This window comes from Sinocyclocheilus rhinocerous, unplaced genomic scaffold (assembly GCF_001515625.1).
Source record: "Sinocyclocheilus rhinocerous isolate Xijiao unplaced genomic scaffold, SAMN03320098_v1.1 scaffold481, whole genome shotgun sequence".
Classification (NCBI taxonomy): Eukaryota; Metazoa; Chordata; class Actinopteri; order Cypriniformes; family Cyprinidae; genus Sinocyclocheilus; species Sinocyclocheilus rhinocerous.
In genome coordinates, this window is record NW_015657695.1 from 164,720 (window position 1) to 191,392 (window position 26,673).

General features: G+C 38.3%; 2 protein-coding genes across 2 annotated transcripts in view; one reads left to right on the forward strand and one right to left on the reverse strand.

Moving 5' to 3' along the window:
* Positions 1-9,984: 9,984 nt before the first annotated feature.
* On the reverse strand, positions 9,985-17,214 carry LOC107721476 (protein Wnt-9b-like). The gene is made up of 4 exons (XM_016529483.1): positions 17,082-17,214; positions 15,703-15,956; positions 13,565-13,830; positions 9,985-10,894 (listed from the first exon to the last, which is right to left on the reverse strand). The coding sequence occupies exons 1-4, from the start codon at positions 17,165-17,167 to the stop codon at positions 10,424-10,426; spliced, it is 1,077 nt and encodes a 358-aa protein (XP_016384969.1). The 5' UTR covers positions 17,168-17,214; the 3' UTR covers positions 9,985-10,423.
* A 2,870-nt stretch (positions 17,215-20,084) lies between these two features.
* The window catches only part of LOC107721481 (ADP-ribosylation factor 1-like), a 9,550-nt gene continuing 2,961 nt past the window's right edge, over positions 20,085-26,673 (forward strand). The window contains exons 1-4 of the mRNA XM_016529498.1: positions 20,085-20,182; positions 25,074-25,231; positions 25,737-25,847; positions 25,933-26,057. Of these exons, the coding sequence (XP_016384984.1) occupies positions 25,084-25,231; positions 25,737-25,847; positions 25,933-26,057 (384 nt within the window). The 5' untranslated portion in view covers positions 20,085-20,182; positions 25,074-25,083. The remainder of the gene's footprint in view (positions 20,183-25,073; positions 25,232-25,736; positions 25,848-25,932; positions 26,058-26,673) is intronic.

Genomic DNA, 26,673 nt, shown 5'->3' on the forward strand with positions numbered 1-26,673 from the left:
GTTTATTTTGTGTTTTGGTTTCGTTTGTGCGCGACAGTCGTCCGCGAGGGGCTGTCGCGCTATTTTGTGTTTATCTTATTATTAAAGTTTCTTTGAATGTTCACCGGTTCCCGCCTCCTTCTTCCCGATCTACAAACTACGTTACACCTTGGTTCCCTGAATAGGGAACGAGATGCTGCAATGCTGGCCGTTCCGTACCTTCGATAGCGCTTCCTTTGTCATAGTGTAAAATCTGATGAAATGACGTACGACATGACGTATGCTCGGGGCAGTGCTAAGCGCTATTGGCCAATAAATTGGCGTGATGGTATAAGGGCTTCAGACATTCGTCACTCCGGAGGTGTTCCCATAGCGATGACATCATCGCAGCATCAGGGAACCAAGGTTACATACGTAACCGAGATGTTTTCTCTGCTAATGGAGGTCAGGTTCAAGACTGGATCTGATCGCACAGGTACTGAATATGAAGTTCTGTGATCTTTAGTTAAATGTTTGGTTGTACAGGGTATTGCAGTGCTCTTGAAACAGTGTAGTGTATGATATGTGTGGAATGAATGTTATCCTGGGTGGCTTTGAGTTTTAACCCAACAGGTGTTTCTTTAACACTATGCCAAGGCTCATGGGAAATCCTCCTTCACAGTTTTCCCAGCCCTCAGCCACCCAGTCAGGATAGTGAGGAGAAAACTCTGTTAAGTGTGTGTATGTGTGTGTGATGCAAGGCCGAACAAGGATAGGTTGAGAAAGGTGTCATTTTTTTCATCAAAACTTTTGTCCTTATGGTCTTTGTATAAGAAATCACATACAACTTCTTGTGTAAAGTATACATGTGTGGGAAAGAGAGAGTCTGCATCTGTAGACACCTGCTGATGAACTCAGTATCTAGCCTTTGTCCTCGAACCTATTTCTTCAGTGACCAAGCAGATCAGAAATATCTCACAAAAGAGACATTCAAAGAGACAACTTCCTGATCATTCACTTAGGTTACTACTCACTCACTCATTCACTCACTAACTCAACTCGTGATGAAACAGATGTTTACGTGACAGATCTTTTCATCTGTATTGTGCCATACATGTAAAACGAATTTTTGAAAAAATACTGATAAATAATGGATGCAAGATTGAAGTTGATGTAAGAAAAAGGAGGGGTTTAAGCAGATGATTGAAGAAGCATACGTAACCAGAAAAAGTTTGTCGATTCACTGGAAGATCGAGTAATGACATTTAGATTAAAGGGATAGCTCGCCCCAAAAATGAAAATACTGTCATTAATTAGCCTACTCACCCTCATGTCGTTCTAAACCCGTAAGACCTTCGTTCATCTTTGCAACACAAATTAAGATATTTTTGATGAAAGCCGAAAGCTTTCTGACCCTCCATAGACAGCAATGTAAGTGAAACGTTCAAGGCCCAGAAACGTAGTAAGGACAGCATTAAAATAGTCCATGTGACATCAGTGGTTCAACCGTAATTTTATAAGGCTATGAGAATACTTTTTGTGCACACAGAAAACTAAAATAATTACTTTATTCAACAATTTCTTCTCTTCTGTGTCAGTTTTGCGTGCTCACGAGAGTACAACGACATGTGTGTAGATTCCTCTGCTAGCAATCAAGCCGCAGTACATCCGAGTTCTACAGTAGGTAGTCAACCAGGGGTACGTTTCCCAAAAGCATCGTTAGCCAACTATGGTCACAAGTTCCGTCGTTACCAACATAATTCAACGATTCGGTGTTTCCCGAAACCCCAGTTCTCAAACGAACATTAGCAAACAGCGTCGCAAACTTGCGTGGTAGGAACTACAGCTCTCAACCTGTGTTAGAAGCATAGTTTCTTGTTAGTAAGACATATGGACTTAAATAAATTATGCTTTTGGTCACAGTAAGCAAGCTAACATGCAATACAATCTATATCTTCAATTCAATTTAAATATATATACATTTTAATAGATAAATTGTAGCGCATTCTCAAAAGCGCCGTTTTTGAAGAGTGCACATGTGCATAAATGCCTAAGGGAACCCCGGAGTATGACATATGAGGAAACCTGCAATGAATCAAACATCAAATAAAGCAAAATGACAGGGAACAAAACAGAGTAAATTGGTCATCAGGTGCCATGTTCAATACAGCAGCATCTCAGAAATCTCGAATCAATTAATTAGCAGAAGTTATTACTCCACCACATGCGTGTGACGTCATTAACAACGGCCCTAAATTGTTGACCTAATGTGGTTCAAACAACGGAGATGCAACCGGTGTTCGGGAAACAGTCGTGACTGGCTAGTTGGTTTCAACAACAATGCATCATACTATGATAGTTAATTAGTGAGATACGTCCACGGGAAACGCACTCCTGGATGAGTACCATCTGTAGGTCAGAATGAGACTCTGCAGCAGCATCACACGCATGCGTCGTGGTACTCTCCTGAACACATGTCGACTGACACGGAAGAGAAGAAATTGTTGAATAAAGTCATTATTTTTGTTTTCTTTGCACACAGAGAGTATTCTCGTAGCTTCATAACATTATGGTCGAACCACTCATGTCACATGGACTATTTTAATGATGTCCTTACTACTTTTCTGGGCTTTGAACGTTTCAGTTATATTGCTGTCTATGTCGGGTCAGAAAGCTCTCAGATTTCATCAAAAATATTTAATTTGTGTTCCGAAGATGAACAAAGGTCTTACGGGTTTTTGGAATAACATGAGGCTGAGTAATTGACAGAATTGTCATTTTTGGGTGAACTATCCCTTTAATGAACTCACTCACAGCACAACTACAGTGGGCAGGATGCTGCAGGTATTGACAGCAACGCTAATTTTCAGACCAACAGCGAAATTATGAAAGCAGTATTTCTTAACTGTTCATTAAACAAGAATTCAGTATTGAGTAACTTACATTTAGACCCAGTATCGCCAGTTACTGTTATGTTACCAGTTATGTATTTTTTCACTGTCAAACGAAAACAGTTCCAAAGCAGAGTAGTCCTGTTTACTTGCTAAAATGAATCAGTCTTTTGAACAAATCAGTTGAATGAGTGATTTAAATTACTCACTCATAAAGGCAGTCATTTGTTGCCACCTACTGGCGTAACTATGTAACCAACAGAAAGAGTCAGATCTCCACCATTAGAATACACAGACTAAAGGTCTGTCTGAAACGTGCGAACTATGACAAGCAACAAACTGGTATTTATCACTCATACAAACACTGAAAAGTGCTGTATAGCCTATTAGCGCTCTTTAAAAGCCACTGTTGTATCTCCCCATAACTTACTCTATAGGGTCTGGATATTACTGGATACTTCTGGATATCGGGAAGTCGTGTCCTTATGGTTAGAGAGTCGGACTCGTAACCCAAAGGTTGCGGGTTCTAGTCTCGTACCAGCAGGGATTGTATGTGGGGGGAGTGAATGTACAGCGCTCTCTTCCACCTTCAATACCATGACTGAGGTGCCCTTGAGCAAGGCACCGAACCCCCAACTGCTCCCCGGGCGCTGCAGCAAAAAAATGGCTGCCCACTGCTCCGGGTGTGTGTTCACGGTGTGTGTGTGTTCACTGCTGTGTGTGTGCACTTTGGATGGGATAAATGCAGAGCACTAATTCCTAGTATGGGTCACCATACTTGGCCACATGTCACTTCACTTCACTTAGATTCAATTTTTAACTTAAAACAGATACCATACCCATAATTATAGACAGCTGGACAAATGAAGGGATAAAGAATGCAAAAAGTAGAGAGAGATGAGGGGATGAAGGGATGGATGGAGGTATGGAGATATGCACTCAGCTTGTCATAGCTCCAGGCATTGTGGCTTTGTGATGTGGGTTGAGCAATAACATTACTCATTTCACATTCCAAATTCTTACCCTGTGCCTTCGTCCACCTCTCTCTCTCTCTCTCTCTTATTCCCTCTTCTCCCTCACTCACAAAAACTTTTCAGACAATAACTTTTTATTACATTTCTCCTTATCTTTTCAAATGAAAACACTCCTCTGTTCTTCTGCAAGGCTCTTTTTCTTTCCTTTAGTATTCATGTGGTGGTCTTGAAGGGTTCATAGCAAAACATAAGGTAACAAATTCATAGAAAGTTGTTCTTGCTCAAGGCTAAAGAGCTAAGCATAAGTTTGTTCCAATAGGTAACACATAAACCAGTAATCAATGTAAAACTATGTAAGCCATTATGGATAAAGGACATTTGCTAAGCAACAGAAAATAATATTTATGAAAATGTACACTATACATGACCTCTTAAAAATAAAGGTTCTCTGTTTGCATCTATGGTTCCATGAAGCACCTTTAACATCCATTAGAACCTTTTCATTCTCAAAAAGTTTCTTTATAGTGGAAAACGTTATTTAGATTAAAGTGTTAGGTTAAAATGTTCTTTACACTAAGAATAGAATGGTTCTTTTAAGAACTGTTCACTGAAAAATTATTTGGGGAAACCCGAAAATGGTTCTGCTGCAACCCTTTAGAACCATTATTTTTAAGACTGTGCTAGTTCACCCAAAGAAAAAGAAAAAAAAGAAAAAAAGAATGGGATAGTTCACCCCAAAATGAAAATTCTCAAACATGCATGACTTTTCTTTCCAAAATCACACACACACACACACACACACACACAAATCTTTTACATATCACTGTCCTTGGCTGGTTTGCAGTATTTTATCTTGTAATGAGCCTGAAAATGAGATTTAAAGATTTAATTTACTTCTAATTTATCAAAGAGCTAACTGGTATTTTTATGCTATGTGTGTCTGTTTTCTATACTGAAGATGGCAGATAAAGCGTCCTGTCCCCAGAGGGTAACAGACCTACCTGCTTGACCTCGCTGACCAAACAAAACAGTATTACATCACACACACATTATGATTACAGTAAAACATAGTCGAATAGTCAATATTTAAATATCCACAACACAAACATGCTTGCATATGCAAATGAAAAGAAAAATGATAAGGATGAAAATTCACACATCAAAGCCACTCACTGAGGAACACACACACTGTCTCCTCCGTTGTAGCCTCTCTCTAGGGGATGTGTGCGTGAGAAGAAGGCTGTGGACGCTGGGCTTTGGGGAAATGAAGGCTTTAGGATTCATTATTAAACTAGTGCTGTATCATCCCTCACAGACCCCCTGCGGTTCACCATAGCAGCATATTCACCTGCAGTCCTGTCCCTTCTATGTGAAACCAACGTCAAACAGTAACTTATTTACAAAGTAGCCATCTCTCTGCTGCACATTTTTCATTTCTTCATCCATACACTCTCTCACTCACTCATTCTTCATTTCTCCCTTCTGTCTGAACTCTACCTTTCTCTCCTTGACATGCCCCAAGGGTTAGAAATTCCTTTGTTGACGCATACGTGCATCTGTGTGTGTGCTTAAATGTAGTCAACGAGGCTGAAGTTAACTGTTTTTAGACTTTGATTTTGTATCAAATAAGCTTTTATTCACAAAGCCACCACATGACGTGGCTGTTGTCTTGTAAACATGAAATCTCTGGCCCGTTTCACCTCCAACCTTTTTCTGTGTGTCTTTAATAAGGGTAAGTACTGATAAACAGTCATTAGACAAGGTCTGGGTTGATGATCTGGGCAGACAGTGAAAGCACAGATCTGTTTGATGAGCACGACTATTATTCTCATTATGTCTAAACAGAGAATGGGAGAGTCTTATTGGGGCTATTACCTTTAGACACATCAAACACGGCAATGCACGCATGCTTTTATGTTCAGATAATAAAGTGCTGTGTACAAGCACATGAGTTCTGTGATGGGTCAGCTTATGGGTGTCACCAGGGCCAGACGGTATCTGGAGACTCTTTTCTGTGATTTTTTTGTTGTTGGATATCTGTGGAAGGGATTTAAATGTGGTAAAATGTGTTAATTAGATCTGAGAGCACTCTTTGAGGAAGCTGAAAGAAGGATTCAATTTAATAAATTAACAGAATATTTAATAAATTTGCATACAGTACAAGGGGCTCTTTATGAATGATGGGTGTTCCAATTCTATGGAAATATTTGGAACTTTTGCAGAATGCTGCTGTTAAGCTGCTGTTTTGAAGAAGTAGTTAGTTGCACTATACAACCACAAAAATAGCCAACTGTAGACTTTAGTCAGGGCAGTGCCATATTTAATTTTTGCAACTTTCAGTAGACAAAAACTTAATAAAAGTTTTACATATTGTGAGTTGTGAAAATTACGCAATCTAGGACCTTTAGGGATAGTGTGTGCCATTAGACTGTAAGTCATCACAGCCTCATTTTCTTTTGTGTTAAATTCAACATGATGCCTAACATGACTAAGGTCTATATTGAAGATAACTAACATATATGTTTTTATAATTAAAATATATAAATATCCCGTGATACTTCATTAATTTTTTCCCTCATTCAAAAGTGATGAAGGGTTTACAAACAATGGACAATCTACTGTGGACATACATTTATACTTAATACAACAAACATTACATAACCAAGTCAAAAACTTATACAGGAACTAGAATTGGTGAATCTTTCTGTTTAATTTGGTTCAATTAAATGAATTGATGAATTAAATGAATTGTCTGAATTAATCTAACATTCCAATGCTACATATGAGAGCGAATCATTATGAACCGATTCACTGAAATGAATAGGACATTTCAACTCTATATATGAGAGTGAAGGACCTTTTTGTATGAACCGATTTACTACAATTAATCCGAGTCAAACTTTCCTGTACTACGCACAAAAAAATATTCTTGTAGCTTTATAAAAATAGGGTCGAACCACTGATGTCACATGGATTATTTTAACGATGTCCATACGATTCTGGACTTTAAGCACTGCTGTCTATGCAGGGTAAGAAAGCGCTCGGATTTCATCAAAAATATCTTAATTTGTGTTCTAAAGATGAACAGAGGTCTTATCGGTTTGGAGGGTGAGTAATTAATGACAGAGTTTTCATTTTTTGGGTGAACTATCCCTTTAAGGGTGAACCTATTCGCTAAAATGAATCAGACTCCCCGACACTGCATGTGAGAGTGATGAAGATGAGGGATGATAAGGATAAGTTCATAAGGATAAGTTGATTCACTTCATTTAAGTGAATCTAACTTTCCTATGCTACATATGAGAGAGGGATAGAGGACCATTGAGGTGAGCCTGTTTGATTATTCTCCCAGCTTAGACATTTACAACAGCCTTTCATAAATTAGCGTTATTACTGGAAAGCTACACTATTATGAAAGTAGCTGAACTGTAAGAAACTCACTTGCCTCATGCCAGATTCCCGGTGTCCATTACTTAGGTTGTGTGTGTGTGTGTGTGTGTGTGTGCGCGCGCGCGCGTTTTTGTGACAAATGAGGACATAAATTTGTATAATGACAAGGGTAGCTATGACATAGGTATTACAAGGAGAAGGGTAGTGTGGCAGTGGCACATGTGCAAGCTCAACTATTTGTATATGTTTTGAGTGAGCGAAATTAGAATGAGGCTCAAGTTGAGAGTAGTGACAGGAAAATACTGCAGGTCAGGATCCATCAGCTCCATGATTAGCTGTGATTTAACTAGAGAGCAGGTGTTTGCGTGCAGAGCTCTGGACAGGTGTGCAACCACAAACACAGAAAGAGAAAGAGAGAAAGCAAGAGACAGAAAGGAAGTCAGCATTTTTAAATTTCATTTGAAGAGGTCAATCTGTTGACAAATAACAGACAGCATTTTTACAAATGTAGTATTTTATTTGAATATGATAAATTGGTTCTTAAATAAGGAAATAGGTCACAAAAGTAAAAAAAAAAAAAAAAGAGTAAATGCATCTGTATTTCAGGGTAAAGCTTTTAAAAGAAGCATTGTCTTAAATATCTAGTAAGAAAAAAACATCTTAGTATTTAATTTCCCCCATAGACCGGGTGAGGTAGTAGCAAAAATCCCCGGCGTGAAATCACAAAGTGAAACATTACACTGTTAAAGCTATGACAACACAAACAAACACATAGACTCCATAACCCGCAGGTTGACAGAGGGTTCATTGCGGATGTCTGTGCTATAAATGTTACCATTTCATCAGTTGCAGCAGAGAAACACGCTGACATCCACACACATCCACTCAGATGTAGGAAACAATCTCATTTGGATTTTCACAGCCACTGTTGTGGTTTCAGATATTTGCATGTGCTGACTCAGTGTGAGAACTCTCTTTCTTCAGTAAAGTCTCTTTCACAGAAACTGAATCGATTACAGGAGAAAGCTTTCATATCATGCATATGAACTTCGACTGAGTCAGAGTGAAAAGCTCTTGAAGCAAACGTTTTAAGACATTACACATGCTTCAGCTGAATGGCATGTCACTGAATGCCTGGACTTTCTTTCACTTGATTGATGTGGCCAATTTTATTGCAGTTTTCTGCCTTCCCAGAATTACCATGCACACACACACACACACACACAGAAGTAGGCACATACACGCTCACATTCTCATACTTTACATTTGAATAAATGCATGTAATGTTTAATTTTAACAGAAAATATTTATGAGTAATACTTTGTGTCGGAGTTAAAATGTGCCTTTATGTGCAGTGCACATACACAGCTGATTTTCAACATTTCCACTTGTATTTGGTGGAAAACAAAACAGCTAAGAACTGTAAAATAAACAAACAAAAATTGAGCTAAAAAAACAGCAAAAATTATTACAACATAAAAAAATGAAGCTAAAATAAACAAAAATCACAAAAAATATATATTTATTTAAATATCCCTGTAACAAAGGCCTCAATTGGGCATCCAGCATACCTACTTTCAACTCTTTCTGCTTTCAGCACATTCTGAAGAAAAAGCACTGTTATTTGCTCTGATTGGTAATGGGCTAATAAGGGACTGGAATGGACTTTATCAAAGGCTTCATACACATGAAAGGGCTTATAGAATTTATAGACCAGAGAGCCTTGCTTACTAGGGAAGGAGATGTTTTCCTTTGTTCTGGATGGGACATACTCACTCTCATTGCCCTTGATGGGAAACCGTAGAATAAAGACTAAATACTCAGAAGCCCAGATGTTTGCACACACTATATGCAGCTGTAGGGAGAGGTGACGTTTGGGTCATGCTGTAATGACACACTTTGTTCTGTCCAATCCCTAATGCTTGTGTTTTTGGCATACTTCTACACAGAAAAGCGGGAAATCATGCAGCAATATGGCAAATGTAAATAAAAGGGTGTAAATTTGTGAATGCAGTCTGGAATACACCAATAAGTGTACTCGAAGTTGGTGCAGCAGTTGATCAGTTTTATCTAAATTGCAATAAATACATTCCTATCTATTACCAGATACAGCCATTTAATGGCCATTCAATATATAAAACAAAACATTTCTGACTATGTAACTTTCTCTAAAATTCATTAGAAGTCTATGAAAGTAGACTGTGTCCCAGTAGATTTCCAGTTTATCAGCACGACCACTCTCCCCCCCTCATTTGTAATATATCTTTGTTAAGCATTATAACTGTGAATACCGTAACAGACACAAGTACTTTCTTCACTACATATAAAAGACTATCATAATATTCACAAATAAATGCATTCATAAGTGCTCAGTATACTCTCAGTATATTTTGAAGCCATATGTGGACTCTCAGAGCAATAGAGAGATATACAGTACAAGCAGTCAGAAATATGAGTTAGCAGACCGCCGTCTCACTTCCAAACTATCAGTTTGAGTATAACTACACATCACAGATCTCTAGTCCATTGCCATAAGTGTGTGATCAACACGGACCATTCAACAGCCAACCTCCCAGTGAGGTTGGTTTATTGCTGCAGAAGAAAAAAGTGGTCTGGTTCAAATCAAACCTCCACTAAACTAGGAAGCATATGGAACGTCCCATTTAGTTTCCTTGACAGCAGAAAAGCAAATTTCAATCTCAAGCATCTCACAAATGCTCTGGAACCCATGGCCAGGTTTGCCCACACTTGTGTCATGAGTTAACGGGTTCATGTAATCTTTAATGAAGAGGAGGTATACATATTTTACTTGCTGTCCATGTTAAAGGATTTGAGCTGAAGAACAAAAGTAAGATTTCCTTGACTGGTTTTCGTGGTAATCAATCAAGAAGGTGGAGCTGGGGTGGTGGAGGAATGCTGGAAGAACTGTCAAAGGCACTTATGTATGCTTGTTCAGGCACTGATTGGTCATATTAAATGGACATGTTCCTCCTGAACGTTTGTTCGGAACTCCATGTGGGAGCCCAGACTTTAAGAAAGTGATTTATCCATCACAACTAAGCCAGGTAAGACTGGCAGATCATCCTCAACACCTTTTTCCTTATCACAACCTCCAAACTTCTCACAATTCTACTAGTTGTCTAGCCGACACATTAACAATCCTCAACCTTCTTCAATTTCCACTTTGTCTTCTCAGTCTCCTTCTTGCTATCAGTGTTTCTTGCAGGTGTAGACCTCTTCCTCTCGGAGGCAGGTTTGACACTCGACGTGACAGCACCAGCGGACCTGGCAGTGGCAGGAGAGGGTGGTGAGGTGGAGGGCCGTGTTGTAGCCCCGTCCACAGCACAGGCTGCTGCAGCTGGTGTCCTTTGAACACGGTCTGCCAGCCGTCCCGGGGGAGTAGCGCGATGGCCTGCAAAAGCTGGGTGACTCCTCCAGAAATACCAGCTCGGTGGGCCGCAGACGGGGACCTGTGTTGCTGTGGCGCCGTGGGCTTGCCAGCTCGGTCTCTCCAGTGGCGGAGTTGGTAACACTATGCACTCGAACGGCTGTGTCATAGCGGTACTTCAGCAGATGGCCTGTGTCTTGAAACGGGGAGAGCTGCTTCCAGCATGTTCTCACAGCACAAGAACCGGAGACACCGTGACACTTACAAGTAGTCTTAAGACCACTCTTCACCGCCTGAGAGGAAATGAAAAGACAGTGGTGAAGACATGAACACAGTACGTCAAATACAACACTATGATCCAGTGAAAATGAAACAGAAACTTTCTGAGGAGAGGAAGTTCAATATTCAATATGGGATGCTGAAGTTTGGTCTCACTTATTGGATTGGCTATGACCTTTTCACATGGATATTTGGTACTGAAGTTTCTTTTAAAAAGAAACAATACATTTTTATAAAGTTATTCACACTTCAGCGATTGTGTTGATTTTTTTTTCATGTCCGGTGATGAAATGCACCAGCCAATAAGATATATATTTTGGTAACACTTTATTTTAAGGTGTCCTTGTTAAACATGTTACATGTACAGTACTTACTATTATAATAACAATAAATTATGCATAATTACATGCAAGTAACCATAAGTCAAACCCTAATCCTAACCCTAACCATATAGTAAGTACATGCAGTTAATTCATCTTACTCAGTACTTAAATGTATAATTACACTGTAACAAGGACACCTTCAAATGAAGTGTAATCTAAGCTTTTAGTCATATGTCCAAAGCCCAAGCCTGATAATTACTGTGAATCAAATTTGAGTTTATTCGAGATTCCCTAGTTTACCGCACTAATCATGAGTGGTTTCACACTTGGTGTGAACAGGGCTTTCGTTGGTGATTTATTTGAATTTATTTCATATTGCATTGGTGTAAAAGGGCCCTAGATCAGTGGTTCTCAACCAAGGGACCGAGGGTGACTAGGGGACCTCAGCAAACTTCCAAGGGGGCCTCACCTTGACTTAAAATTCCTTAAAATGAAACAAAACAATTCAAGATATTTCTTTTTTATTTCGCACTCTCAAAAACAGATTTTTTCTTTGAGGAAGCAGGATTCCTGTGGCCTTGGAAAATGGGGATATATGAGGTACCTTAGTTTTAATAGTAGAATTTCTAGACCTAAAAAGTCATGTAAATTAAAATCTTAAAGCTCCATGGGCTTTGAATGTACAAATGAATATACTTTTTTTAATGTTAAATCGGTTAGATATTGTGAGTAAGCATATTTTTAAAATCCTTCTTCTTAATTCTTAACCAAAAATCATGAACAACTGAAAAAGTCATGGGGCCTTCAAATATCGTTGTGGACAGTTGGGAGCCTTAGAGTCCAAAACGTTGGGAACCACTGGCCTAGAGAGAACTATTTTACATGTTTGGGAAGTCACATTAATATATTGCTATTGATTATCTCCCCAAAAGTGGGGAGGGAAATGAACATAGAAGTTGTAAAAGTGGAACAGCATGTTATCCAAAATTATAAGTTGTTCAAGTAATTCCGCTGATACTCTGGGACTCCATAGCCCTGAGCTAAAAACATTGGGTTGACATGGTGTAGATGATGGATGCAGGGGGAATGCCTGAGCTGGCGGTCTTTCAACTCTGACCTGCACCTCTTGAAGACCACCATCCCTGATCTATGCTCAGATGGGCACATCTTTTTTCTGTTGCTCTCTCGCTCTCCATTTTCAATTTCGAAGTATTGGTAGTCTGAGTTTGGGAGCCAAATCACATTATTTACTTGTTGACTGTTGATCTATTTCTCCTATTCATGCTCCTCTCTTCACTTGACATATATTGCGGAGGCAGCTTCAGAGCAAATCAGTCTATCTAAAAGGGCCCAAGGGGAGATGGGGAGGTCAAATGGTCGATGGGGGTGTTCCACCCTACACAGGTATGAGCTCCCACCCCAGGGCCACATGAGCAATACAGAGAAGAAGCGAGGAAACGGAGAGAATCTGAAAGGGGAGTGGAAAACAAGACCTCAGCCACCTTTGCTTGTTTTTGTTAACCGCCATCTGTGGCCTGAGGTGTCAACTGCGGGAAACAACAAAACTGGAGACTGATAAGATAAGATCCGAGTTTGTCCAGCCGTTCTTTTCTTACTCTTTCTGTGAACCTCGTAAACCCTCCCCCTTTTTGTTCCCTCTGTCTTACCCTGAGGCTGCCAGTCTCCTGGTAACAGAACTGTTTTGAGGGATGTTATGAGGATTTATGAAGGTCTGAGCGGCGGCGACGGCGGTAGCAGCGGCGGCAGCAGTAAGACTGGTAGAGTGGGAGGCATACAGTAGGTGGAAAAAATGCTCGTATATTACAGAGGCCTCTGCATAATCGCCCTCATGGGAGACCTCTAATTTTGAAGAGGGCCTCCACAGCAAGCGCTGTCATGCCTGGACCAGGGGAAGGAACACCTGGCTCTAGAGAGCTGGCCAATACCTGCTCACCTACCTGCCTCACCCCACTCGCTGAACTCTCCTTTGGGCAACAATGAACTAGAAGACCGCACCCCATCAACCAAGAGAGGACGGTATAGTGTGTGTGAGAGAGTTAACCCTTACAGATGTTCTCTATACAAGCTTTGGAGGACACTGGATCATGTAGACTACACTCTTAGAAGAATCCATGGAACCCTTCAGTTCTACTAAATGATCTTTATAGTGCAAAAGGTCGTTTATATTATTTACATGTTCTGCAAATTAAGACAAAAATTGTTCATTTAAGAATGGTTCACTGGGGAACCATCGTTACGAAAACCCCCTTTGTAAACTTTACTCTTAAAAGCGTAGGCCTACATGATATTATTATTATTATTATTATTTTTAAATAGGCCGCTTAATATTTTGCGTCTTACCCGGATGCCGACGTTAATGTTGTGAGCGTCGATTTGGGCACGCAGGTCCTTGCTGACCCGTTTTTGCCCCAAGAATTTCTTGAGAAACTTAGTGCTGTATTTGAGGTTGTCCCCGCATACGCCCCACTGCCAGGCCTCGCGGTGCTGCAGACCAGGAGAATCGTCGCAGGTGCAGCGCTCCATGCGCCCCGAGCTGCACGCTTTGGCCAACGCGTGAGACAACGCTGCTGATGACACCGCGAGCAGGAAGGCCGTCTCTTTAAAGCCTGATGAAGTGATGCATTCATAAATGAGCACTGAGCAACTGCTTTAAATGTGTACAGCACTTTTTAGACTTTAAAAAGCCGTACACATAAATAAAACCAGCCTATTAGCGCTTTTGAAACATGTTTTAAATAACGTGCATTGAAATAAGAGTACGAACGTAATACAAGATTTTATGTAATAGGTCACCTCATAGGGGCGACATGAGGAGTTCACATTACAAGCTAAATACTGAGCACTTTGTAGGAATTAACTAATAGGCCTATAATAAAAACAATCTCTGATTGCAAATAATGCAATTCAAAAAACAGTTTTGATAACTGATAACAAAGTGGATATGAGTAGCTATAGAAATATGTCCACAATAACATAAATATAGCCTACTGGATCTGGGCGTTTCTTCAACTAGGGGCACTTTTATCCTTGTGAAGTTGAATAAAAAAAACTTGTTCAAAAGTCACGTAACACAGTCTCATAAGTTTAAATAATTTGTCTAGTTTTAAGGTCTGTAAGAGGACAAACTTAGATTACAAGAGAAATTGTTAATATTTTAAGTTTTTAAGGTGGTTTTATTGTTAGTTTGACTAAGAAAGAGGAATTTGTCCAAAATTATATGTATTTTTATAAATATGACCAAAGAACATAAAAGTGCCCATAGTCTAAGAATCACCCATCTTTGTTTGTAGCTATGCGTTATCTTTCATTTGAAATACATTCCTATTACCATATTTATTATTTAAAACTCGACTTTAAACGGAAAGGCCACCCTTATCATGCCTGTAGGTATAATGGAAACCCTACCATGAACTATAGCCTACAACTTTTCCAATTAAGTGCTAAGTGCAGTATTTTGTCACGATCCTTTATTAAGCATAATCCCTTGCAACCTCCTCGTATTATTTTTTGCTTAGATCAGAGCTGAGGCAAGGCCTGTATTTTGATCCAATTAATTATTATTTTGACTAAGTTTTCTGTCAGATGAAAGCGCGCGACCACGCCGCCCTTTTCCTCTGAGAACTGGCCGCTTTTCCGCGAGATAAAAATACTTCAACTGGCCCCGCGAGGCCTCACCGCACAGGGATTCCGCGCTTCCCAAGTCCCTAATTACCAGCGGACTGACCTACGCATGGCTTTCACATTCACATCCTGCGCATGTTCGTTTGGAAGCAGGCACCACATGGAGGTTTCTGCATAGTTGTTAATGCTAAAACATTCCCTTTCTGACAATATATAAGTAGTACTGACTAATTTAAGGCTACCAAACAGCAAACTGCAAATTGTACAATTGTGTTTTGTGGGTTTTAAACTCACAAGATTCGGTCATTTCTTTTTGTTCCATGTTAACATTAAACAATTGCTTCAACAATGAAAAAGTGTGTATAATTTTTACTATGTGATATTATATATTCCTAACGAAACAAACATCAAATAACTTTTTTATTTCATTTTAATTAATTATAAATTGCTTTGTTGACTGTCACCAACTCTGTTTCTAGTTCAACAAAGACTAGTAGCCTATCTATCTATCTATCTATCTGTCTATCTGTCTGTCTGTCTGTCTGTCTTTAAATGGACATACCATTTTATTTGGAAAAAAAACATCTTATTAAAATTATGAACAATTCCATAAACAGCAACTTGTAGTTTCATGACCTTGAGCGCAAGGCTAAAAATGGCTGAACTGTCAAACTTATCATATTCCAACATATTGTAAAACATTTCACAAAACATTTGTACATTTAGCTTGAGATGGTAAAAGCAATGTTAAAAACACTTACCGTAATATTTGTTTAAAATTTTACAGAAATTTGCTTTTAAAGTCAACTTTTCAGAATGGAACACCAATATTGTGAGAAGGGTGTCATATATCTTACCTCGTTTTAAAAGGCTTCCACGGCCATCCATACTACAGTTCCAGCGCTCGTTGCGGAACTGATAGCGGCACTCCAGGAGGCTGAGACGGACAGATTCCCTCAGAGTCTCCGCCAGCCCCGGTTCTCGCCGGCACAAGCGCTTTTGCCGGCGCGTCAAAGTCATCTGTTCGCATTGCTTCAGGTGCGCTTTACCGTTCGGAGGCTCGTTGGCAAAAGGACCGGGCAGAAAGACCAGTGGCTCGCGACCTGTAAGGCTAACGATAACATGCACACTACAGTCACTAAAACGACTTAATTTGAAACCTCTCATTTATTTTTCAGCAGGGGGTTCATTTTGATTTGTTCACAAACACCATATATTTAAAATACACTAAAATAGACCTTCAAGACATTTTAGAACATCAGACAGAGTGTAAAACGTTTTCATCATAATGTTATAAAACATCTTCAGGTTAACTTGTCACAATTATTTCTCTCACCCCAATTTCCAATAAGTTTTCAGAGTTCAAACTTTGGCATTAAAGTTACTGTATTTGAAAACTTAAGGCAACAAATTAAATTTTTTTTTATAGAATGCCCGAGTGATGACACATGTGCTTTGAATATGTGTTTAAATACTTAATTTGAATAGTCTTGTTTGAATAAATAATGCACAAAACTACACGTGCTCTTTCCCCAGTCACTCAGTCTGAGCGCCCTTGACTTTTGGAAACACTACTGGGGCGCTTAACAAACTTAAGTAAGCACTCTTAAATAAAAACCAATTGCAGAGTGTTTTTACGTGTTTATAGGATTCTTATTATAAACCCCAGTGGGGCAACGTCCTATGAGCGTAAGCCAGAAAGATCTTAATTATCAGGTAGTGCGAGGGCAAGGACGCGGTGCCAAACCATCGGAAGACATCTGGATCCATACACTGCACTGCGCTCAACGCCAATAATCGACCAGAAGCACACTATTGAAATTTTTTAGACACATCAGTGTTTTAAAAACAATAACAACTAAAAAAAATACATAAATGACATCGAATTGTGTTACTTGCAGCTACTTTTTAAGAGCAGACAAAAAGTCTTCCTAATTTAAATTATTCATTTTATATCTTTTTAAAATGCCACATTAAACAAATAATTATTTAATTTAGCCTCATTTGATTATTTGTAACAGACAACCTGCAATGTAGGTTTTAAACGGGATTGTTAAACATACAACAAATAACAAGATATGCGTAATTGCGCATGGGACATCCAACATCACCAAATATCTCCACCTGTTGCCGCAACTTAAAATGATTCGATTCCATGTGAAATACAACAATAATGCAGTCAGAGGCTATTTCCATGAATTCAGAAAAGATAGAGGATATAAAAGTCTCTGCTGACCCGAAATAGGCTGCTGCGTGGGAAAGAAGGATGCAGAGGGCAAAAAGTCGCAGCGGACAGGCAGTCCTCGGAAGCCCGGTGCACATGATGACGGGTCGACGCTGCTCTTCATTGCGCTATCTGTCCGTGTTGAAATCCCAGCTGTGCTGGACAGCTCAACTTCTTAAAGGGGCAGAAACTCATTTTAGCCCTTGGGGAGGCGCGGTCCCGAGAGGGGTGAGGCACGCCAAACTTATTGGATCATCAGTCACTCCGCCCATTGCCAGGGAAACGATATTTCCCTACATATTAGCAGGTGCGTTTACCTGCTGAATGGTTCACATTTATTTAGGGCTGATTCAGACAACTTTCCTTTTCTTTCTGATCATAGAAGATATGGATTAAAAAAATTAATCAACACTTGCTATAAATACTATTCTTCTTATTTTTTTTTCTTTTCTGAGTTCAGTATAAGGATAATGAGTGTCTGTTTACTCTTGTTTAATTTTAACACCTTGTTTACAAACTGTGGCTCCATTCTCATTTCCTCAGCATCATTAACACACTGGCGTCTTTGATGCTGTTGTCATCACTAAGCACAAGTTATAATGAGCTAATCATGACTGATCTTTCATCTCAGTTCCTCTCGCCTCCATCAGTGACTGACCAACTCCACATTTCCCTTATGATGTCACCTTCTTTGTTTAAAGACACACACCTTTATGACGGAGGTGTGCCAGGTGCACTTCCTGCTTGCGGTGACCAGTCCAAACAATACAAATGAGACATAGGCCTGTTTGTGAAATGTGAAAAATATGGCTGAATATAATGTTTAAGAGGAGACACAATCATTAGTGTTGGATTCTTGAATAGAGATCCATTTGTTTAGTTTAAAATTGTTTTGAGGTCTTTGAAATGATACAGCAGATAACTGATAACTTAAGCTGATACTAAATTTAAGAGTGTTAGGCATGTCACTATTTATTAAAATAAGTTTATCTTGTTGACAGTAATATCTTGATACAAGACTCTTGATCAGTGCCACTGTAGATGAAAATATTGTTGTTAGATGAAAAGTTGTGAGATGAACTTGCATTTCAGGAAGTTAGTCCTTGAGAATGGTATTTTTCACAGTCCCAAAAACAAAAAAAGTCAACTTTATTGGGCTGTTACTATAACACCAAAATAGAATTATCTTTCCAACAATTGGTCCATTTATGTATTTTAGGTATTTTTTAGGTCTGAATTGGAAAAGGCCCATTTTGGTCATATTTCTTTGTCATTGCTGTTGGTGCAACTTGAAAGAGGCTTCAGCCTAAATATAGAATTAGCTTCATTAATTTAATGGCAGACTCTCCAGGTACCCAGCTTTTATGTTAACAGTACCTTCAAATCGTCACTGCTTACCCAGATAAGTAACTTGTCCCACACTAACCTAAAATTTTGAATGTGCCATCCAAGTACAATCTTCAATGAGCTGCCAGTAGTTGTAGCTTTGTGGCTTCAGTGGATTTGCATTTGCTTGGTTTGTCTTAACTGTAGCACCCTCTGCTGACTGGACTATACTCTGTCTAAATTCTGCAGAATTAATGTAGTAAAACTCAGTGGATCAAGGAGAATATATTACACCATCTGGTGGACTATTGATTTTATGTTTTGATGAAATATTCATGACCAGTAGATCATCAACATTTAAGAAAAAATGACTAATAAATAAATAAATACAAAGAAAAGTGTCAAACAAGTATGTTTAACTAATGTTTTCTAAGTATCAGTGTTATTTTAGTAGGCCTATCACTGAGATACTTTTTATAGGATTTATACATTTAAATATTTGAAATTTATATTTTCCATTTTAATTTTAGTTAAAGCTTTAGTAATTCTGGTGTATGATTTGTCATTTTTATTATTATTTTATTCACTTTTTTATGATTATTTTTTTAATATGTCTAAATAGTTTTCATAGATGTTTATTGTCCTGGCTACTAGTTTAAATAAAAATAAGCTCAAGTTTTTCTCTATTTTATTTCACTAAACGTTTATTTTAATGTCAAGTAAAAAAACAACAAACAAGACAAAAAAAATGGTTTAGTTTTTTAACTATAATAACCTCGCTAAGTATTTGATTAAAGGATTTAAGACATGACAAAATATTATTATTATTATTATTATTATTATTATTACATTTACATTTAGTCGTTTAGCAGACGCTTTTATCCAAAGCGACTTACAAATGAGGACAATGGAAGCAATCAAAATCAACAAAAGAGCAATGACATACAAGTGCTCTAACAAGTCTCAGTTAGCTTAACGCAGTACACGTAGCAAGGTTTTTTTTAAATTACATAATAAAAAGAAAACTGAGAGAATAGAAAAAGAATAGAGCAAGCTAGTGTTAGAGGCCTTTTTGCTTTAATGTTAATTGTATAATAAATAAAAGGAAAACAAATAGATAGAATACAAAAAGATAGAGAAGCTAGTGGTTTGTAAAAAGAAAACAAGCAGTTAGTAAATAAATAGAGTGAAAGTCTAAAAGGGACACGTTTTTTTAAAGAATAGAATTAGAATAGAGAGTGCTAGAGTTAGAGGGTCAGATAAAGATTATTATTATTATTATTACAGGCGATGTAGGACAAGGCACCTGACACGTTGTAGCATCTTTGCCACTAGAGGGTAACCTCATACAGGACCTATGTTAGCGCTACAAGCTACACTCAAAGCAGCTTATCTGCCTGTCATATATTTATAAAGTCCTCTTCCAACACAACCTTCAATTCATTTATCCTTTTACTTCATAATTACTCTTTCCTCTGGTTAGCGCGCTTCGAAAACATGAGTTTCTCAGCAGAGGCATATATTTGCTAAACATATTCAGGTCGACTCATCTTTCATTTTGCATGGGAAGTACACGCGTACCTCAGCCCTCACGCCCACGATGCAGTCATTGGACGATGACAATAACGGGGTGGGGTTTCGCATACACTTTGGACAATATGATTGGACAACACTTACGCGAAGGCGGGGCACATGACGCCACTGTCCTCGGACTAGAGAAAGACGCCATTTTGTTTTTTAGCGGTGAGGTGGAGAACCGGAAAATTGTAGCGAAACTGCACCAAAAGGTAAATAATGCCGAAACGACACATTTTGCGTTGTCATTCTGACGTATGTCATACAGAGGTCTTTTAATTTATCTGTCGTCTACATGTAGCTAAGAGAAACAATGACTTCTTTTAAATAATTATCATTTCAGTCAGGGAGGCTAACAGGCTAACTAACGGATGTTTGCTTAGCTGATGGGAACTGCACAACCAGTTCGCGTCTACTTATCCGAATATACAGACATTTCCAGCGCACCTTTTTCGCGTAAACATGTTTTTTTTTACCGTCTTCAAAACTGTATAGTTCCTCAGGAGTGACCGGAGTAAATAAATAGCAGTGAAGTAAACAGTGGAGTGATCTAGTTATCTCGCCTGCGCCCTTAGCACATAGCAGGCGACAAGGCGTCGCTCGCGACACAAACAGAACGCTCCCTTCATAATGAACGGCTCCTACGCTGACAGTCTGCATTGATTATGAGATCTAGTTAGTCTCTTAGCTAGCAGTGTAAACATAAATGAATGAGGAATTGAACGAATTAATAGATCACAGTGACTCAAAGTCAGCATTACAGTTACTGTGCGTAATCTGTTAGTGTGAATGATGTTAGAATGTTAGGCCGTGTTTCTGAGATCGTTCCTTACGTCGTTTCTATCGCTTTATTTCAAATGTGAAGTGTTGCGTCTGTTTTTACGAGTTCACTAGAAATTATGCCTGTATAATTGTTGGTAACCTTATGCATGTCTAAAGCGGTTTGCGTTTTGACAAGCGAGAACAGGATTGATCCAGTCTTTTGCATCAAAAAAAAAATAGAAAACGGAGTATGTAAAAAAAAAAAAAAAAAAAAAAACAGTGATAGGATGACATCTTTCATTTGTCTGCAGAACTAGCAGGTGTCAAACACCAGGTTTCCACTGTAATGTATGAAGGAATCGATTCACTCGAAGAGTAGTTGTAGTTCGCTGTAAATGATGATTCTTTTAACCTCCATTCAGTTCTAGGTCAGATGAGAAAACTGGATCTGTTTTTATACTTGTGGTTGTACCGCTTCTGTTGAATTGTAAGGTGTTTCGTAAGCAGCCTCCCAGTCACCCTGATTATGAATGACTGGCGTGTTGATTTCTAGTTAGGAAGCATTTCTCGCTATAATTGGCTGTCTGTCGCAACATTGAAACTGTGGATGGGATCAGATGTTGTCATGTGATTTTTTTTCTCTAGAATCTGTTATGCTCTCACTTCCTAGTATGCCTGATAAAAATGGGTTGTCGTAACCATTTCAGTCTTTGATCTTTTTGCACGTTTGAAGAGCATTTTCATTCTTATATCTTGCATGTATCAAGAGTGTTTAATCTCACTTGATTGACTCATTGGAGATCTGGATGTATTTGACACCTGGTTTGTTTTTATTTATGTTTTTTTGTACATTATCTAAAAGTACATGTTTATGGTTATGATTAATTGGCTTGATGACTCTGCTGGATGGGAAGGTGTTGATTTCTCTCATTATGAGTTGTTCGTTAGCCAGAGTTTGTAAAGCATTCTGCCTTTCATGCATAACTTTATTCATCAGTATTTAGATTGACTTTATTAAGGTTTTCTAATAAAAGCTAAGTCTTAAAGGTACAATAGGAGATCTTGGAAAATGCTAACTTTAGCCTGATAGCACTGAAAGCGAACGTCCCACCCTTAGTTTCTGTTTAAACATTTGTAAAACTGTTGTCACTTTTTTCATTTTCATTCCCAAATATCAGGAATGTTGTTTGCTGATACTCCCTGCAGGGAAAATAAACATTTTCTGTGTGTAACGTGTTTAGGGAAAGTCAGTTATAGTAAATGTTAGCAGACAGCTGCTGGAGTTACACAGGAGAAACACAATTTACACTACTGTTCAAAAGTTTGGGCTCAGTGAGATTTTTTTTTATGATTTAAATATTTTATTTAGCAAGGATGCTGTAAATTGATCAAAATTCAGATTAAACTTATATAATGTTACAAAAGATTTGTTTAAAACAAATGCTGTTGTTTTGAACTTTCAGTTGATCAGAAATTGAAAATAATAATGTTCCTTGAGCATTAAATCAGCATATTTCTGAAGGATCATGTGACACTGAAGACTGTAATGATGCTGAAAATTCAACTTTGACATCAAAGGAATAAATTAGATTTTAAAATAGAAAAGAGTTCTTTTAAATTGTAATAATATTTAACAATATTACAGTTTAATCAAATAAATGTAGCATTGGTGAGCAATAGAGATTTCTTTCAAAATCATTAAATAAATCTTACCAACCCCAAACGTTTGAATGGTAGTGTATGTGACCGTTACTCTGCATTTAAGTATTAAGCTGAAGACTTCAGAGTAAGAATGGGGTCATTATTTAAGCTTGGGCTTAACCTTAAATGCCATCAGTTTCAGCATGACTAGTTCAGTCTGTTGTAACCAGTGAAAAAAAAAAAAAAAAGAGTCTGCAATACTCATCACTTCTGATGCATGATGTTTAAATGTGTTGCTGCACAGAGGGACAAAGTGAATCACTGTGGAGAAAGAGCAAAATTTCACTTAACAACCATTTAAAAAAAAAATGCTAAGACATGGTTATTGAAACATATTACTGGCATCATATATATATATATTTTTTTAATTTAATCAAGGCTTTGTAGACTGATGATCGAGGTAATCTTCAATGTAATGTGTGAGGATCTAGCTTTATTTACACAGGACAGTGTTTAGTGTACAGTTATGACTACAGCAACTTCATTAGCAAGAGCTTCTTGTTTCACCTTTTCTGCTCAATAATTCAACTTCTTTGGTTCTTGTAAATAATTGATGTGGCTTAATTTGTTGCTAACATTCCCTATGGCCGATTAAAAATCTTTGAATTGGTCCATTGTTTTTCCAAAACGTCTGGTCTTACCTTTTCTTTCTTTATCTGAAACACACATCGACCATAATGCAACCCAACTGACTGATCAGTGAGTCAATCTGTGAAAATACGTGCAAGTTACAGAATGAGTCAATTTTTTTTGTAGCACTTCCTTGTATTTGCAGGGACTTCTTCCAATGATGTGGCCCCTTGTAGAGCACATCATTTAAACAAAAAGGGTGTTTTTCAAATAGTTTGAGGCTTATGTAATCATTTTGTTCTGTTGGGACTTTGTTTTAACTCTGGTGTCACTGCATTCTGAAGCCCCACCTCTCTTCTTTTTACCCAAAGGACACTGCTCTCACATTCTCACTGGGTGTGTTCTCACACCATTCTTAGAGCCTAACTTTTGTGCCACAATTAGACTCGGTAGACTAGACAATGTACATTCCTTCAGATGAAGTACTTGTGAACGACATCTTTTTATCTTTTGTGCAGCTGCAGTCTTCTGAATTATTTTTGCACAAAATTTATTTTGTATAGTGTAGGGTATTGCTGCTTCACAATACAGTACACATCATGATACACGTCACAGTTTATAATGTCACTGTGCTTCATGGCGTTATAATTAAATCATGATTGAAACAGTGGCAAACGCATAAGTGAAGCTCAGTGAATCTGCTGTTTGCTGCACTTTTGTCCAAAACGGCGAGTCTTTCTGGACTCGGACTCAATGGTTTCAGAATTCAGGCTTTAGATGACCTTCTTCTTTATTAACTGCTGAAAATTATAAATTAAAATATGCAAAGGCTGAAGTAGCAATGTAATAAGTAGACTGATGAATGATTGTATCAGTACAGCTCTTTTGTATATACATTTTTCAAACACTACAGGTTTTAAATCAGATTAACAAGGTAACTCATCTATTGCATGAAAACAAACAAATTTAGGAATTATTATGGTTGGCGGTTTATAATTCTTCAAACATGTCCCATGTCATTTAGGCACAAGAAAGGAGAGATGGACTGACAGTCTGAATAGGGATATGGCGCCTTCATTGTCTAAAACTGTAGTTTGTCGCTTGAGTTACAGTTGGGATTAGAGTGTAACTCAGTCGATGGGGACCAGGATCTCCAGTGCTCTGTCTCTCTGTGTCTCTGATTAATTCAGAGGGCAGGTGTCTCCTCTTACAGGTTTGTCAGGTTTCTGGTTACCTCCTGTACTCTTCTTTCCACCGATGGCATCTTGCATTCACCTCATCACTGCTGGGCCTTTTGTTTCTCTGACTCTCCTCCCTCCTCTTTTCTCTTCACATGGTGAATCAGCCTTGACCTACACTTGTTTCCCCAGAGTCAGATGTGGTTGAACCATAACAAGCATTCATGGCACATTGAACGCTTAATCAGTTCCTGTGTAAATGATTGTGGATTGTGTCATTTGGGTCTTTCATTTCTTTCAAATGAGTGCTATGCATTTATTTTGCAGATACCTGAATTTGCAACCTACAGCAGAGTGATTTGGGGTTGAGTGCTTTGACTTGAAGCATCACCCCTTGCAGGGTTTAAGCTTTTGTTTTTTCAGTCTCCACCCTGATCATTGCTATTATGTGACACCATCTTCAGGCAGTCAAAATATTGTTTGCCAGTAGTAATGAAGTTGCTGTTGTTGTTTTTTGGTCAGTAATTTGGTCAATTTCAATTGGACAGTGACTTGAGTGAGGCATTTTTCTGCTCTATAGACCTTATGTAGCTAGTTGTCTTCTGTCTTCCTTTTGTATTTCCACGATGTGAAGGTAAAGTTGTATGAATTAATCGCTTGTTTTAAAATCTTTCTGGTCTGCTGACATTTATGACATCTGCTTCAAACATTAAAATGCACATGAAATCTTTTGTTAAAGTTTATCCACTTCACCAGCTAATTACTCTTCAACAGTGATGCTATAGGGCTACCGCAAAAACAGAAGTTCAAAGACAAAATTCTAAAGATGGCTGCGCACTTGTTTCTCTGGTGAATAAGATCTAATTCCATCTACCTTCTCTGTTCTCTGCAGATCCGCCACCATGGGGAATATGTTTGCAGGCCTCTTTAAGAATCTCTTTGGGAAGAAAGAGATGAGAATTCTGATGGTGGGCTTGGATGCTGCGGGAAAGACCACCATCCTGTACAAACTAAAACTGGGAGAAATAGTCACCACCATCCCCACTATCGGTCTGTGATTCTTGCAATTTTACCATGCTTTCTTTCTCAGTTTTCCTTATTTCAGACTAATAAAATGAGTGCTGCTGTTTTATTTCTCTCAGTGTGCTTGGTTCTGGAAATGTTATTTTCTCCATGGGCATAAAAAAAAAAAAAACATAAATAAAAAGCTAAGGCAAGGCATGAATAAATTCAACCGGCTCGGAAATCAGTAGGCCTACTTTGATTTGAAGAAGAAAAAAAAAAGTTTCCTGTATTTTTAACTTTTATTTTACTTTTATCCATTGCCCCTCCCCCATCTCATTCCATCTCTTTGTGTCCTATCTTATCCCTCTATCCCATCTCTTTCTCTGCTGTCTGTGTGTATATATGGTAAAATTATTTGCCCTCGGGCTGTAGTGTTATTAGAGTGGGGCCCCAGCATGAGACACAAGAATTTCATGCCTTTTCACCCTCATTCCATCTGTCCCTCTTTTCTTTGAGCCAGTGTTTAACTTGTCCCCTTTTCTCTTTGCAGGTTTTAATGTTGAGACGGTAGAGTATAAGAACATCAGCTTCACTGTGTGGGATGTGGGCGGTCAGGATAAGATCCGGCCGCTTTGGAGGCACTATTTCCAGAACACACAAGGTGAGTGTCCACACATACACACAGAGAACCAGGTACTGAGCAACTCTTGAGTGCATACTTCAGTCTGTCACTGTTATTTCCACAGGCCTGATTTTTGTTGTGGACAGTAACGATAGGGAGCGAGTGAATGAGGCGAGGGAGGAGTTGACGAGGATGCTGGCAGAGGATGAGTTGAGAGATGCCGTGCTGCTCGTCTTTGCCAACAAACAGGTAAAAGAGAGAAAAACGAAATTCTTTAAACGCAAGTAGCATCAGCAGTCCCAAGTATTCAGGTTGATGTCATGTATGACTGTTTCATTGATTGGTCTGGGTATCAATACAGTTGTTCTGATTTGATTTAATTCTGATTTGCCAGCTCTTAATCAAATTCTGTTTGGATTTGATTAGATTTCAATGAAGGTATACTAGTTTCTTTCTTATCAAGGTATATTTCACATTTATCGATTTTGCTTATACTGCTGTTCAAAAGTTTGGAGTTAAGTTTTTTTTTTTTTTTTTTTTTTTTTTTAAGAAATTAATATTTTTTTATTTAGCAGGCATTTTATTCAGCAGCATTAAATTTATCAAAAGTGAGAGTTAAGACTTTTACATTGCAAGGAAAGATTTCTATTTTAAAGCTGGTTTGGAAAATGGATTCGTGGTTTACTCGCTTATATAAATGTAGTAAATCTTGGAACACAAAATAGTTACGGACTTCAGCTTTAAATAAATGTGTTTCTTTTGAACTTTTTATTTATCAAAGAATACTGAAAAAAGTATCACTGGTTACACAAAAATATTAAGCAGCTGTTTTTAACATTGATAACTTTTTTTTTTTTTTTTTTTT

What these genes read in the sequence shown, in the direction of transcription:
- LOC107721476 (XM_016529483.1), bottom strand. Translation starts at nt 17,167, where the DNA reads ATGTGCACCGGGCTTCCGAGGACTGCCTGTCCGCTGCGACTTTTTGCC. An exon ending in CACGCAGCAGCCTATTTCGG is followed by an intron (nt 15,957 to 17,081) that starts GTCAGCAGAGAC and finishes TGTTATCGTTAG; the next exon opens with CCTTACAGGTCGCGAGCCAC. An exon ending in TGGAAGCCTTTTAAAACGAG is followed by an intron (nt 13,831 to 15,702) that starts GTAAGATATATG and finishes TCACTTCATCAG; the next exon opens with GCTTTAAAGAGACGGCCTTC.